The sequence below is a fragment of the Schistocerca americana genome, chromosome 7 (assembly GCF_021461395.2).
Source record: "Schistocerca americana isolate TAMUIC-IGC-003095 chromosome 7, iqSchAmer2.1, whole genome shotgun sequence".
Taxonomy (NCBI): Eukaryota; Metazoa; Arthropoda; class Insecta; order Orthoptera; family Acrididae; genus Schistocerca; species Schistocerca americana.
In genome coordinates, this window is record NC_060125.1 from 359,179,198 (window position 1) to 359,196,185 (window position 16,988).

A 16,988-nucleotide genomic window follows, 5' to 3' on the forward strand; every position below is an offset into this window, starting at 1 on the left:
CTAAACCTCCCCGGCGTAGTGGTTGATATTCAGATGTGGTAATCGACTCGCGTTCGTTATTCAAGAGCGTCACAAACCACACGTGACGTTTGTTCGCTACGCCACGCGTCAGCGTAATCTGCCCGATTGTGGCCGGGACGGTAGCATCTAGTACGTGTGCAAATGCAACTGCAGGGCTGGCTGACGCGGGACTCGTTTCCACACACTGAACGTCGGCCACTCGCCACGGCAGCGACGTTTATGTGCCCATTGCAGTTTGAGTCGTTTATCGTTTGTCGAAGCTGACACTGCGATACGTGTGACATCGTTATAGCCTCTAGCGCAGTAATAACATTTTCAATCGTCGATGCAGCACTATGGACAATCCAGAGCCCGCTCGTCGCTCCTACGAGCCTCTGCTAGCCGCTGGTTCCACATACGCAGCACTGTCGTCGCAGCAGAGACGGATAATTCTGCTCCGTCTGAACACGCACACACAGTCACACTGCACTATATGATGACGAAGCATACTGCCACCTGCTTTCACTTTTCTACTTTTGTCTGATGTCTCTTCATTGACTGACGACAAATCTTTCTGATCACACTAAGGAGCAGTACTGCACCTACCTGTTCGCCTCCATCTTCAGGCTTTATCCCTTCTCACTGGCATGTTTTTCTACATATCCTCGAAGCTTAAATTCGTTAGGGGACATTCTCCAACAACAGTGGCCTCGCATTCAGATGGACGGTGCTTCAAATCCTCATCCAGACTTAGTTTTAAGATGGTTTCGCTAAAGGCAAATGCCGGAATGCTTTCTTTGAGAAGAGCTCGGCTGGTTGTCTTTCGCCGGCCGCTGTGGCCGAGCGGTTCTAGGCGCTTCAGTCTGGAACCGCGCGACCGCTACGGTCGTAAGTTCGAATCCTGCCTCGGGCATGGATGTGTATGATGTTCTTAAGTTAGTTAGGTTTAAGTAGTTTTAAGTTATAGGGGACTGATGGTTCAAATGGCTCTGAGTACTATGGAACTTAACTTCTGGGGGACTGATGACATCAGATGTTAAGTCCGATAGTGCTCAGAGCCATCTGAACCATTTGATTTCCTTTCCTAGTCCGTCTATGATCACTTCGTCGCCTCGTCATCAACGGATCCTCAACTTCTGATTTCCTTCATTTTCTTCATTTCTCGTGAGCCATTCAATTACCACAGACGTTAGGACATTTGGAGACTACAAGGCATTTTTTTAAATGACTTTTTTTCTCGTGCTGCAATTTCAGGTAAAAATTTGCTTGAAATCGTGCTCTTGCGTCCGAATTGTCTACAGATTGGCGATGGTTACATTTGTTGGGAAACTGCCTCTCCAGCGGTGTGAGCAGAGAATGAGAGCAGGAAGTGCGATGTAACATCCTATCGGATAAGGTGCATACGTCTGTCCTGCGTAACATATCCTGTCACAGTAACTTCCGTTTTGTGTAGATCTCTTAGTTCCGTTAAGGTTATGTACTCTGGTCTTTTCTTTCGAATGTTCTACAGAGTACGAAAATGACGTCCTTTAAAGACTTTTTCAATTTCGGGAAACGACTGAGATCAAGTGAATAGGGTGGCTTTGGAACAACGGAACTGTATTTTGAGGTCAAAAATTTCTTGATGGAAGTAGTTGTGTGACATGGGACGTTTTCATGATGCAGTACCCACTTGCACGCAGTACCCGGTCTCACTCGATTCGCCATTTCCCAAGACTTCCAAGGAGAGCTTTGTAAAACACTTGGCTGGTAGTTTGTGCTGGAGGGACAAATTCTGTCTGATCTCACAAGAGTAAGCACACATTCGACGATTTCGTCGGTTTTTGAAGTTTGAAAGTCTCCCTGAAGAGGTTCATGTTCAACGTGTTCTTGGTCTTCCAAAAATGATTTGTGCCAGCGAAAAACTAGTGCTCTTGATAAGGAATGTTCCGTATAGTCCTGTATCAACTTTTCAAAAGTCACATTCACGGATTCCTCAAGCTTAACACAAAACTCGATGGCAAACGCTGTTCTAAATCCCGCTGTTCCATTTTTCATTATACACAACAAAAACACAACTTCACCGATGGCGATTTCAAAAGTCACGTAACGGCTGTACGAACCTGAAATTCGTACTTAGTATCTGGAATGGATGAACACACCCGTCTACACAAGTGGAACCACACAGCGTTGTCGTACCGCTCGCATTGTTTTGTGTCTCCTTATTTTTCTCACACATCTCGTACATACACTATGTGATCAAAAATATCCGGAGACACCAAAAACATACGTTTTTCATATTAGGGGTATTGTGCTACCACTTACTCCATATCAGCGACCTCAGTAATCATTAGACATCGTGAGAGAGCAGAATGGGGCACTCCGCAGAATTTACAGACTCCGAACGTAGTCAGGTGATTGGATGTCACTTGTGTTACCACGTCTGTACGCGAGATTTCCACACTCCTAAATATCCCTAGGTCCACTGTTACTAATGTCATAGTGAAGTGGAAACGTGAAAGGACACGTACAGCACAAATGCGTACAGGACGACCTCGTCTGTTGTTGACTGACAGAGACCGCCGACAGTTGAAGAGGGTCGTAATGTGTAATAGGCAGACATCTATCCAGAGTATCACACAGGAATTCCAAACTGCATCAGGGTCCACTGCAAGTACTAACACATTTAGGCGGGAGGTGTGAAAACATGGATTACATGGTCGAGTGGCTGCTCATAAGCCACACATCACTCCTGTAAATGTCAAACGACGCCTCACTTGGTGTAAACATTGGACGATTGAACAGTGAAAACACGTTGTGTGGAGTGACGAATCATGGTACACAATGTGGCGATCCGATGGCAGGGTATGGGTATGGTGAATGCCCGGTGAACGTCAGTTGCCAACGTGTGTAGTACCGACAGTAAAATTCGGAGGTGGTGGTGTTATAGTGTGGTCGTGTTTTTCATGGAGGGGGCTTGCACCCTCTGCTGTTTTGCATGACACTATCACAGCACAGGCCTACATTGATGATTTAAGCGCCTTCTTGCTTCCCACTGTTGGAGAGCAATTCGGGGATGGCGATGGCATATTTCAACCCGATCGAACACCTGTTCATAATGCACGGCCTGTGGCGGAGTGGATACACGACAATAACATCCCTGTAACGGACTGGCATGCACAGAATCCTGACCTGAATCCTATAGAACACCTTCAGGATGTTTTGGAACGCCGACTTCGAGCCAGGTCTCACCGACCGAATCGATACCTCTCCTCAGTTCAGCACTCTGTGAAGAATGGACTGCCATTCCCAAAGAAAACTTCCAGCACCTGACTGAACGTATGTCTGGGGGAGTGGTTGGTTGGTTGGTTTTTTGGGGAAGGAGACCAGACAGCGAGGTCATCGGTCTCATCGGATTAGGGAAGGACGGGGAAGGAAGTCGGCCGTGCCCTTTGAAAGGAACCATCCCGGCATTTGCCTGGAGCGATTTAGGGAAATCACGGAAAACCTAAATCAGGATGGCCGGACGCGGGATTGAACCGTCGTCCTCCCGAATGCGAGCTGGGGGAGTGGAAGCTGTCATCAAGGCTATGAGTGGGCCAACACCATACTGAATTCCAGCATTACTGATGGAGAGCGCCACGAACTTGTAAATCAGTGTAATCATACAGTGTACCTCACAAAGCACCACGGGCTGCATCGCGAAGCGTGCCTTATTCTACTGCTAGTCATTCTCTTTCCCGTTCCACTCGAATACGGCGCCTATTATCGAAAATCTGTAAGAGCTGGGTCCAAACTTTGCCTTGATGACGGCTTGAACTGCGATGAGGATACTTTCAACGAGGCGTCTGAATGTCTGCAGTGGAATGGCAGCCCTTCTTCCTCAAGACCCCAAAACAGAGAACGTAGTGATATTAGGCGCTGGGTTCTGGAGCGAAATCGACGTCCTTCATCATCCCAAAGGTGTTCTATTGGGTTCAAGTCGGGACTCTGGGCAAGGCAATCATTTCAGGAATGTTATCGTCCACAACCATTGCCTCACTGACCCTGCTTGGTGACAGGTTGCAGCGTCATGCTGGTACAGCCATTGTCTCCGAACTGTTCCTCTACTGTACACGGTACACAGAGCTGCAAAATGAGATCGTATTCTTCCGCATTAAGCGTTTTCTTATGGACTCTGTCCACGAAAATCCTCCCTATACCGTACCACCACCTCTGTATTTCACTGTTGGCACTTCATATAATGGCATGTGTCAAACCCAAACCTTTCCATCAGATTATGACAAGTTATAGGGTGATTCATTACTCCAAATCACTCGTTTCCAGTGAACCACTGTCCTGTTGTGTCGTTCTTTACACCATTTCAAGTGATGGTTAGCACTGACTACAACAACGTGTGGCGTGTGAGGACCTGTTTGACCACTGTACCCCATTCTTTATAGTTCGCTGCGCGCAGCCATAGTGCTAGCTGGACGTCGGATAGCACTTTCTAACCCACGAGTTATTTCTTCCCCTGACTTCTTGTGATTTATTTTACAACCGCCGTCGGCAATGCACGACGGTCCCTACCTGCCATTACACGTCTGACTGGTCTTAGTGCAACTGCGGTTGTCCCGTCGCTTTTCCACCACAATCACTTCACCAACAGTCGATCTTGGCAGCTTTAGAAGGACTGAAATGCCCCTGATGGATTTGCTTCTCAGGTGACAACCAATGACCGCACTTTCGAAGTCTCCCTACCTAGCTATTCCGCTGTCACTACTTGTCCACTCCCACACGATACTCCTCGCCTCCTTGTATAGTGGCGGGTCCTCGTAACGTGACATCTAGTGGTCAATTACACATAACAAGGAGGTGTCCGATTACTTTTGGTCACTGTATGCCTTCATACGAGCCCTAATTTCCCTTATCTCTTCTTCACGATCCTTTCTCAAATTGTATGTTTGTGGCAGTACAAACTTTCTGCAATCAGCCACAAACGCCGGTTCACTAAATTTTCTCAAGAGTGTTTCGTGAAAAGAACGTCGTCTTCCCTCCAGGGTTCCCTGTTTGAGATCAGTAACATTTCTGTAATACTTGCGTGTTGATCGAACTATCAGCAACAAATCTAGCAGCATGCCTCTGAATTTCATCGAGGCCTCCCTTTAATCCGATCTGCTGAGTATCCCAAACTCTCAAGCAGTTCTCGAGAACGTATCAGTTCTCAAGAATGGCACACACTTGTGCTCTCTATGCTAGCTTCTGTAGGGGTATGTGAGTTACCCTTTCCGAGAATTCTTCCAATTAACCGAAGTCCACCGTTCGCCAAACCACTTTATGTGGTCGTTCTATTTTATGCCAATTGCAAAGAAAGCAGTTTCTGATAGGTGTGAATATTACCAAATTATCAGTCTAATAAGTTACTGTAGCAAAGTACTAACACGAATTCTTTACAGAAAAATGGTAAAACTGGTACCAGCCGACCTCGGGGAAGATCAGTTTGGATTCCGGAGGAATACAGGAACACGCGAGGCAATACTGACCTTACGACATTTCTTAGAAGATATGTTAAGAAAAGGCAAAGTTACATTTATAACATTTATAGACTTAGAGGAAGCTTTTGACAATATTTGCCGGAAACTCTCTTTGAAATTCTCAAGGTAGCAGCGGTAAAATACATGTAGCGAAATGCTAGTTACAACTTGTACACAAACCAGACGGCAATTGTCAGAGTCGACGGACATCTAGGAGGGCAGTGGTCGAAAAGGGAATGAAACAGGGTTGTAGCGTATCTCCGATGTTATTCAGTCTGTACATTGAGGAAGCAGTAAAGGAAACCAAAGAAAAATTTGGAGTAGGAATTAAAGTTCAGTGACAAGAAATAAAAGCTTTGACGTTCGCCGATGACACTGTAATTCTGCCAGAGACAGCAAAGGACTTGGGAGAGTAGTAGAACGGAATTGACAGTGTCTTGAAAGGAGGATATAAGATGAATATCAACAAAAGCAAAACAAGGATGATGAAATTCAGTCGAATTAAATTAGGTGGGCTGAGGTAATTAGATTAGGAAACAAATTCACTTAAAGTACCGTAGTAGATGAGTTTTGCTATTAGGGCTCCAAAATAACTGATAAAGGCTGAAGTAGAGAGGATATAAAATGTAGACTGGCAATGGTAAGAAAAGCGTTTCTGAAGAAAATAAATTTGTTAACATCGAATATAGGTATAAATGTTAGGAAGTCTTTTCAGAAAGTATTCGTATTTGTTCGGAAACCGAGTACGGAAGTGAAACATGGACGATAAACAGTTTAGACAATAAGATAATAGAAGCTTTTGGGCTGTTGTACTGCGGAAGAGATTAGATGGGTATATCACGTAACTAGTGTGCAGGTACTGAATAGAATTGGGGAGAACGGAAATTTGTGGCACATCCTGACTAGAAGAAGGGATTGGTTGATAGGATACCTTCTGAGACATCAAGGGATCACCATTGTAGTATTGGAGGGAAGAGTGAGGTGATAGCAGAGGAAGACCAAGAGATGAGTACAATAAACAAATTCAGAAGGCTGTAAGTTGCAGTAGTTATTCGGAGATGATGAGGCTTGCACAGGATAGAGTAGCATAAAGAGCTGCATCAAACCAGTCTTCGGTCTGAAGACCACAACAACAACATACCAACACTGCATTCGCTTATGCTGAGAATCAACTGCGATCCCTGCACCGAGCGAAGAAAGAAAACTTCTCCACTGAGTGGCTGAATCTCTCACTCAAGTTCTCCTTGACAACAGTGCCACGTAACTGTGGCATGCCCAAATGTGAATTCGAAGATATTACTATAATTTCACAACGTAAGTGACGATAATTTACAGTCGAATATGCGCGATGCATACAACTGATTCATATTACATCCCTTTTAAGTTGTGACTGAAACACAAATGTTGGTACAATTTTGTCTTTACAAAATTTACGGATTAGATATGCCATCGAGCATCCACATCTTTCTGAAGATGCGTGAGTTTTATCGAAGCCTCTTTAGTAGCAGAAAACGAATGGAGTCTGTCGCTGCAGATAATAGGCGATTACTGACCTGGAGAGCAACGGAACGCACTGCCATAGTTGGTGCTTGTGCTACGGCGCGTGGCTGGTAACGAGTCTGCTCGTCGGCCGCTACGTACTCCAGTTATTTGCGATGAACTTCCGCGGCGCTTCTCGGCGCGAATACGTCACGGTTTCCGGTTCAGTGAAGGTCGCGGAGGGGCGTGCGCGAGATATCGCAACCGCAGGCAGTTCCTCCGCCAATGGCGAGAAGCGGTGTCGCCCTGGCAAATAGCATCTCCTCCGGTACGTACCCCTGCCTTCCGCGTCCTCGGGAAACCACGGGGATGTTCTGACGAAGCACAAGCCACGTTCCGATACCACTCGTTAACTGTCTCATCGCTCAGCTATTGATTAAACTACGCAAGATACAAACTATAAAGTTTGTGGACTGGCTGAATCATTTCACATGCTCCCTTAGCATGTGCTCAGCTAACTTTCGGAAAATAGACTGGAATCGAAAGTGTCTCGAAAACGGCATGGAGCTGTGCAGCGCCTGATAAGAAAGTGACATGGTCTGACGTCAACGTAACATACGCCATGGCGGGTATTTAAGTGACACCACGAAGCAATGGACCCAAGTTGTCAACAAGACACTGTGAAAGTTGGTGGTGGCTGCATAATGTAAGTGATTGTAGTTGTAATTACCTGTGAGAGGTAGAACTGCCATCAGAGTGCAGTAGTGTTGTTCGTGTTTAGTTTGTTACAAGGACCGCTAAGATATACAAGAGGTGTCAACAGCGTCAGATGTTGAGTGATCACTGCGAAGGATCCGGAGATGTTGCGTACACGTGTGAGACGGCGTTATCAGCACCTGACAGAGTTTAAAATTGGCCTCATTGTGGGTCTCCATTTCGTCGGCCGGTCGAATCGTGCAATATCCAGATTTGTGGCCCATTCGTATGTAAAGGTGGTCGATGTTGGACTGTACTGGAATGTGAGGGCAGGCATATTCGCCGTCAAGCTTCCAGTCGACGACTAGTGACCATTACAAGTGGAGATCGCTACGTTGCGCACCAGACACATGGTAACCCCTTTCACATCTACTCATGCCACCCGATTTCTTGCAGCATTGTGTCATCAGCAGCAGCCGGAGTAGGGAATTTCCGTGCAATGTGTAGGCTTCCGTTAACACGGCAACACAGACTGCTGCGTTCGGAGTGGTGACCTTACCAGCAAGCATGGACTGCATGGACTGCTGATGAATGGCATCACATTATGCTCAGCGACGAATTACGGTTCTGAACTATCCCTGATGACCATCGTCAGCGAGTATGGCGGCGACCTGGGAAGATATCCCACTCTTGTAATGTTTTGGAGGACACAGCGTCGTTACTCCTGGCTTTGAGCCATAGGCTGGTAGTGATTAAATGTTTGTGATGGCGCAACAGTAAGTCACAGACATACTGCGTACTCGTGTGTTACCTGTCATGTGGCAGTATTGTGGAGCTATTTTTCAACAAGACAATTCTCGTGGCTCCTATCTCTATGAACTATCTGCTTGAAGTAACAAGGCCCCCTGGTTTGTCCCAGCTTGGACGTCGTCTCTACTCCTCTGCCAATATCCAGGATGTCAAGGATCGATTACAACAATTCTCGGCCAGCTTGCCTTGAGAATGGATAAAATGGCTTTTCACCCGAATCAGTACATGCATTCACGTCAGAGGAAATGCAACGCCATACTGATAAGTTGGCTCGTACTGCCAAGTTCTTTGTCATTCTGACGCGGTTTTGTAATCACTGAAATAACGTCACACAGTCTCTTAGCCCATGGAGTTTGACTCTGTTTCTTCCCTCCGTTGAGGGGGCTTCACTTACTGTGTCATTCCGCGTAGAAACTATTAGCTACACACTGAGGTGACAAATACAGATGGCGTTAGGATCCCGTACATAAGGCATAAGTGGGCAGTGCATTGGCGGACCTGTCATTTGTACACGATGATTCACATGAACAAGTTTCCAAAGTGATTATGGCCGAACGACGGGAATTAATAGACTCTGAAAGCGGAATGGTAGTTGGAGCTAGACGCACGGGAAATTCCATTTCGGAAACCGTTAAGGAATTCAGTATTCTGAGGTCCACACAGTCAAGAGTGTGCCGAGAATACCAAATTTCAGAAATAACCTCTCGCTACGGACAACGCAGTGACCGACGGCCTTCACTGACTATCAAGAGCAGTGGCGTTGCGTAGAGTTGTCAGTGCTAACAGACAAGCAACACTGCTTGAAAGAACCGCAGAAATCAATGTGGGACGTAACGACGAACGTCTCCGTTAGGACAGTGCGGCGAAATTTGGCTTTAATGGGCTGTGGCAACACGAAACCGACGCGAGTTCCTTTGCTAACATCACGACATCGCTTGGAGCGACTCTCGTGGGCTCGTGACCGTGTCGGCTGGACCCTAGACTACTGGAAAATCATGGTGGTCACGTGTGTCCCGATTTCTATTCGTAGGAGCTGCTGGTAGGTCTCGAGAGTGGCGCAGACCCCACGAAGCCATGAAACTAAGTTGTCAACAAGGCACTGTGCAAGTTGGTGGTGGCTGCATAATGGTGTGGTATGGAATGGACTGTCATTCGTGGACTTCCCAAACAACGATGAAATTTTTATGGATGACAATGCGCTATGTTTCCGGACCACAATTGTTCGCGACTGGTTTGAAGAACATTTTGGTTAATCCGAGCTAATGAAAGCGAATGATTTGGCCACCCAGATCGCCGGTGTGAGTGCCATCGAACATTTGTGGGACATAATCGAGAGGTGAGTTCGTGCACAAAACCGTGCACGGGCAACACCTTCGCAGTTACGCACGACAATAGAAGCAGAGTAGCTTAATATTTCTGCAGAGGACTTAAAACGACTTGTTGAGCCTATGCCACGTCGAATTACAGCACTAGGCGGGCCAAAAGGGGGTCCGAGGCGATAACTGGAGACATACAGTTGCTAATCTGAAGGCTACCCAACGTGGGCTTATTTGTATTCTGACCGGTTGTAGATAGCATCCCACCACGCATACTCTAACGCCCCCCCTCCAATTCAAATATTGGCCGTACCAGCTGCAAACAAGAAATTCGACAAAGTTCGTGAGTGCACAGGAAGCACTAGTAAAAAGCTAACTTGCTGAAAGTAGACGTAAATGATCGAAAGAAACAGAATTCGACTCATTTACACTCTTGTTCATCCATACTCTTCAGACCTGTGTTCACAGTCGTAGTGGCAAGTGTAATACTGCTAGTGGCGACTGCACAACTTGATTTCATGTATCGTGTAGACTATCAAATTTTCAGACATATGGCAGTTTTTGCTATCAGAATTTCAGTGATTCGCGTGACTCATGTATTTCCTCTGTTTTTGAACAAATCCTTTTCAAATACTGTATGTCTCTGAATTGCAATTTCACGAAAGCTATATTAAAGGGATGTACTTAAAAGATGTAATAAAGTAAAAATTATTGTTGTATGAAACATTTTATATTTGTTGTTGTTATTAGCGATAAAATCGTAGACGTCCGTGGCACGTTAGAAGTGGGAGTGACGGCATTTTCTGGAACCGTGCCGCCTGGAAAGAAGCTATACCTCATGCTGGAGACACACATACACACACACGAGGATGTACGATGGAAAAACATGCTGACAATCCCGATCTTCTGTATATCTGGGAAAATACATGAACAGTAGGCCCAGATCGCAGTGTCTCCGCTTGTGACTGTGACAGAGAAATTTGAGATGTCACTGTTATACGTAGAGATGTCCTCCTCTTGAGTAAGGAGAACTTACCGTTAGAACCACAAGTGATATTTACGGCGGCAGATGTTTGTAGCTCATCTCTGTATAGAGACAAAGGGTGAAACATGGACTGAACGGGATTTTTTTGGTTCAAATGGCTCTGAGCACTATGGAACTTAACTTCTGAGGTCATCAGTCCCCTAGAACTTAGAACTACTTAAACCTAACTAACCTAAGGACATCACACACATCCATGACCGAGGCAGGATTTAAACCTGCGACCGTAGCGTTGCGCCGTTCCATACTGAAGCGCCTAGAACCGCTTGGCCACACCGGCTGGCGCGCGCTTTGAAGGAAACCGGCAGAGAGCCACTGCCGACTGCGCCACGTCTATGTACTTTACATTATGACCAACACTATGGGCACTATGTGCACTAAAATCTGAACTAAACTGAATTGGACTGGATTTCTATGCTTTATACTTCGTACCTGTGTGTCTGTGTTGTAATCCTGAACAATGTAAGTGGTGTACCCCTGATTAAATGAGGCCCCAAAACTATCTGAAATTGTGTAAATCTATATAACTTTTACCAAAATAAAAACTGTATATTAAATAAGCTGTCCTGTAAAACTAGTATTGTGCAGTGGAGTGGACAATTCTAAAATCTGTGGCCGGCCGGAGTGGCCGAGCGGTTCTAGGCGCTACAGTCTGGAATCGCGCAACTGCTACGGTCGCAGATTCGAATCCCGCCTCGGGCATGGATGTGTGTGATGTCCTTAGGTTAGTTAGGTCTAAGTAGTTCTAAGTTCTAGGGGACTGATGACCTCAGAAATTAAGTCCCATAGTGCTCAGAGCCATTTGAACCATTTTTTAAAATCTGTGACGTCATAGTGCGTGATTTTCAATTCCAACACGCAAAGATGACAGCGTAAAAATTCTATATAAATTTACAAATCGAATTTTGCAGGAGCAAATAACCAAAACGTTTCTGTAAAAATGTCCTCTGATTTTACGTATATAACTTGAATAAATAAAATTCCAAATGGCTCTGAGCACTATGGGACTCAACTGCTGAGGTCATTAGTCCCTTAGAACTTAGAACTAGTTAAACCTAACGACATCACAAACATCCATGCCCGAGGCAGGATTCGAACCTGCGACCGTAGCGGTTTTGCGGTTCCAGACTGCAGCGCCTTTAACCGCACGGCCACTTCGGCCGGCATAAAATTCCAAACTTTAAATAATGCACACACAAATATAGCGCAGTTCTGGAAGAATAAGACTGTCTGCATGAAGAATAAAATCTGTGCTGAACCTCACCTAAATTGAAAGCCGCGCTGGGTAGCAGCGCGTCTAAGGGCGCCTTGCCACGGTTCGTGCGTCTACCCCCGTCGGAGGTTCGAGTCCTCCCTCGGGCATGGGTGTGTGTGTTGTTCATAGCGTAAGTTAGTTTAAGTTAGATTAAGTAGTGTGTAGGTTTAAGGACCGATGACCTCAGCAGTTTGGTCCCCTAAGACCTTACCACAAATTTCCTAAATCGAACCCGATGTTAATTTCGAAATGCAAAACTTAATTGTGAATGATCTTACTATGTTCTATCTGTGATGTAAAACTGGCCCTAACAAATTTTCATGGCTTACCTGTAGAAATGGAAAATTCGGTACTATTCGAAAGTGATAAAAATAAATACTGCGCGAACACAGCAGCACACCGGCTAAAGGAAAGAAAGCCTTGCGCAAGAGCATTGCAGGGACGTGTACTATGCTAAACAGATGATTCTTCAGTTTTAGCTGTTGTGTTCCACCAAGTGCACTGTAGTGATACAATTATGGGAACAACAAATTTTTCTGAGGAGGCGATGGAAGATACTGCATGAACTAAATGGTTAAAAAGAGACTGTCATTCCGAAACTGTACTGAAACTCTGTTTTCTTAACAAATGCAATAAAATGTACAAAAATATCACTCTTTTTATAAAGACTATGACTCTGGCATGAAATGAGTTAATAGAATGGTAAAGGAGTGACGCATCTAAAAGTTTCAGTGCAATCTACGTGAGCAGACAACTTTGTTTAATCACTTCTGAATGATGAAACTAACCAACTCGAACCAATAAAGAAAAATCGCACTGAAAGTTTCCTTTTCTCAAGCACGTTGTAAATTATGCACAGCCAAGCAGTGCAGCGACGTTAGCTGAAAATCTTCGCAATTATTAGTTTAATCTTTACCAAATCATATTTTCGAAATTCAGCATCCACTGTAACTTCATCTATGTGCTCTGCTAGCAATTTTTAGGCTGCCCTGTAGTGTCACCAACGTCCGACTTCTCACAGAATGCCCCTGGGAAAGACAGCGCTACTAGCGACCAAAGATCACATTGCTTATACTCAGAACTTCTGTGGCGTAACATGTCAACTATTAAAGAATTCCGTTTGAAAAATATGCAGTATACAAACGTGAAATACGACACATGAAATGAAAATACAGAGCCCACATCACAGTAATTGAATACCAAAAATACTCTAGCCACCTTACATGTGGAATGGATGAAACCTGAGCATGCAGAAAATTTGCTCGATATTCGTTTATCTCGTGTGTCTGTCTCTCCGTAGCCAACTTTTCATCACGTTTCCCAGGAGACGTCTCAGAGAAATGAGTATACCAGCAGAAAAGTTAACGGAAAATTGTACTACTAGCTCCAGGTTGCAGCACTGCATCTGTTGTTGGAGTAAAATTCTTCCTTACAGCATACAAAAGTAACTTTTTCCAGCGTTTCAGATCGACGCCAGAGAATTTCATCAAGAAGAAATTCCACTAGAACTGGATGAGTAGGAACGTTTTAAGTTACAACTCGGAGAGCGTGTCCTTGTTAAAACAAGGGGAGCCAAGTATTCCTACCAAGGTCTCGTAGTGCAAACTCAAGTCAAGTAGCAGTTTAGTGAGGGATGATCCCGGACTATGCATACGAGTTCATTGAGAAAGTGCCTCCTGCGGTGTATGTTGACAATGAGTATAAATGAGTTGTCTGATGACCAGCCGTTACTGCAGTGGTAGCGCAGAAACTTGACAGAATTCACAACATCTGGGCACAACACTATAACCCTGTCATTTCCGTACTGATCCCTTCCCATTATGCAGACTGTAACAGCGTTATTATTCGTTCTACACAACCGTTCGCGTCTAAATCCAGCACATGTTTTCACTTGTTACTCCTTATTTCACACAAAACTCTGATGCAGCTGACACCATTAGTTCCTTCCCTTTCCTTTCCTTCCACATGTCTCTCCATATCCGCTTCAAGTGATACCCATCGGCTGAGGACGACACGACGGTGGTCGGTACCGTTGGACCTTCCGAGGCCTGTTTGGATGGAGAGAAGAATTGCTTTAATAGGTGTTTATTTTCCCAGGGTGACACTTCACGATGCCTGGCAATTCATGTTCAGACGATTACATTTATTTATGTGTCGCGAATACGGTTTCTTTACTATCGGCGGTGCAGCGTTTTGTAGCGGAGGTTTTTAAGACAAATATTGCAATACGTCATAAGTAAAGATGCAATGTTCGCGACGCGAAAACTCGATATAATCTGAAGATGTGGAGAACATAATATGAACGTATCTCAAAGACGTGTGTTTTGAGGCATGATTTGTTGGCTTGACATATAGGGAAAGAGATCCCATTCCTATTGGTGCGTTACCCCGTCAACATTGTCACAGACACTATAGTTTTGACGTTATGAGTAGGAGCGCTGCTGTCGCGTCACGTGATGAGGCAGGCCGCGAGATTAAATCCACAGTTTTGAAGACGTGGCAATGAAATTTTGTAATATATATATATATATATATATATTACTCTGTCTCTCGTCGAGAGACAGAGTAAAAAATTTTGTATGTATATAACTTTTTATGGAATTTAAAAATGTTGTTTTCTCAGGAATTATTCAAGAGATTTCTGCAACATTTTCTCTGTTTAATCTCTTTGAACATAGTAAACTGTTAAGTATAATACAAGTTTTTGCAAAATTCCAAGTACTTTGCCCATACTTCAGCTTACACTCAGAATTCCAAACTTTACTCTTGAGACAACTCTTATTGGGTTAATAGAAAAAATATTTCATAATTCTAACCTTTATATATTCTCAGAAAAGAGTAAATAAGCTTTAAAAATCATTATTTTCAAGAAATACAATATACAGTTCAATCTACCTTTTTTTTCTTATGTCAGCTCTTCCGAATGCCCCATATTTGTGCGCAGGGCCCTGTTTCCCTTCACGGCTTCTCCTCTGGTTTCTTGCTTTCTGCCTTCTTTCCTTTACCAGGTCTTCAGCTGACTTTTCAGCTCCAGACAGGGGCTGTAAAGTACTTTTTCTCAAAAGGTTTTTTAGTGAAATTTCCTATCTTATATCTCATTCTCTCTAATAACTTCATCCTTCCTACGCTTCCATCATTAAATACAAGGAGTGCATCATAAGTCGCAATTTTGATAACTCTAGCACACGAAATCATGACTTTAGGGCATCGTTTCCATATGAGTGAATTTAGAAACTCGTTTGGACTCTGAGTGTTGCCATGAACACACTTTTTTAGAAGTCAGGATCGGCTAGAAAACTATAAGTAGGCTTGACAACATTCAGGATACAATTTGAAAGCCTTTCTTCTGAATGTGTGGGTTGTTATCCCACTGAACCTGTAGATATTTACACCAGCTAATGTGGCACAGATGATGAATGGGGTGTTCAGCTGTTGACGCCATGTAGAAATATGTAGCTTATCTACACTTTTCGTGTCACTTACATTGGATAGGCTCTGGCTTTATTGAATGATGAAAGAATAGAATACTTGCGTAAACATCCGTCAGTAGCACAAGGCAAAACAAGAATTGTTTCTTCGTAAACAAACCAGCGGGTTTGTTATGTTCCTAAGATACGGACCAGACTCACAGATGATATAGAAAACCAAACAGCGTGTATTACAGCCAACGTGACATATCCTGTGTAAGTTTTCTTGAAAGTAATCCACGGAATCATTGTTCACCGAGCTAGTATTGAAATGTTGCTTTAAAAACTGGGAGTGGCAGGAAGGTTGCGACACACATTTAATTATTTTTCAGGCGCTTTGGATGCGATTTCATCATTGAAGCTTTGGGAGCTTAGTGTCCTTAAGTTCCACTAATAAACAAAAAATAAACTGAAAATCGACATTTTCGGTCTGTTTCATGAACGTCCTCCATTATATATGTATGTGAATCGGTCACCAAAGAGCAGTGAGTTGTGAGTAGTGAGTGGTGCTGTAGGAAAAGCGCAAAATGTACTTCTGATTTGGTATCCTTATTTCAATGTTTCAGAGCAAGGCAACCGTTGCGCAAAGGTTAACGAGATAGGCACAAGGATCGTCTAGTTATGTGCAGCAGCTGGTAGACAGGTCGCTTTCAGTAGGGCCCTCCTCTTGCTGCTGCGAGTTCTGATGCCAGTTTCGGGGCCGACATCCATCGCTTACGTCCCGCCGTTAGTGACAGATAACAGCCCTGTTGAAGGGTAATGACCGTTTGACGATATGATATGGATTGGTGCGACGTCATCGGTGTTTTGAAACCTGTACCACAGCCACGCTATGCGATGTATACACCCTGTCTGTCTTCCACCCTGTCGTTTTGACAGTTACTGTTAACATAACGTTTTTTACTTTTAATGAACTTTCTATTCTCTTCAAATATCTTTAATTGTTCTTTGCTCTACGTAACATGCAGCCGACGCCTTACTACATAGGTGATACATTTCACGATAAAAAAAAAAGAAAAACTCTACTGACAGGCGGAGCATGTAATAGCTGATCATAGTAATACATAATACTAACCATTAACAAATGCAATTATTTTATATTATTGTGGAAAAAGGTAAAGAATAGCATAAAGCTATTAACTTTCTCTGAAATGGATAGGTTACAGTCTTTTAAAAAGTCGATGATGACTGTTATGCAATCAGCCTAATCCAGGTTATGAACTCTATGATACCGCTAGGTATCGATATTGTAACTCAGTCACTTGATACAAAACTAGTGTTCACGAAAATGTTATTCTACACCTTAATACTTACATTCGACATACTCGTAAATAGAAACGTAACTATACGTCTTATAAATTCATTTACAAAATTTCATCTGTTTAATTTTGTGAATTTTTTCGTAAAAATATGTAAGTTTATTTAATAATA

At 43.9% G+C, this 16,988-nt stretch overlaps 1 protein-coding gene across 1 annotated transcript in view; it reads right to left on the minus strand.

Annotated features, from left to right (window-relative positions):
- LOC124622291 (branched-chain-amino-acid aminotransferase, cytosolic) overlaps positions 1 to 7,104 on the minus strand; it is a 113,888-nt gene extending 106,784 nt beyond the window's left edge. The window contains exon 1 of the mRNA XM_047147962.1: positions 7,046 to 7,104. Coding sequence (XP_047003918.1) covers positions 7,046 to 7,072 — 27 coding nt within the window. The 5' untranslated portion in view covers positions 7,073 to 7,104. The remainder of the gene's footprint in view (positions 1 to 7,045) is intronic.
- Positions 7,105 to 16,988: the final 9,884 nt, after the last annotated feature.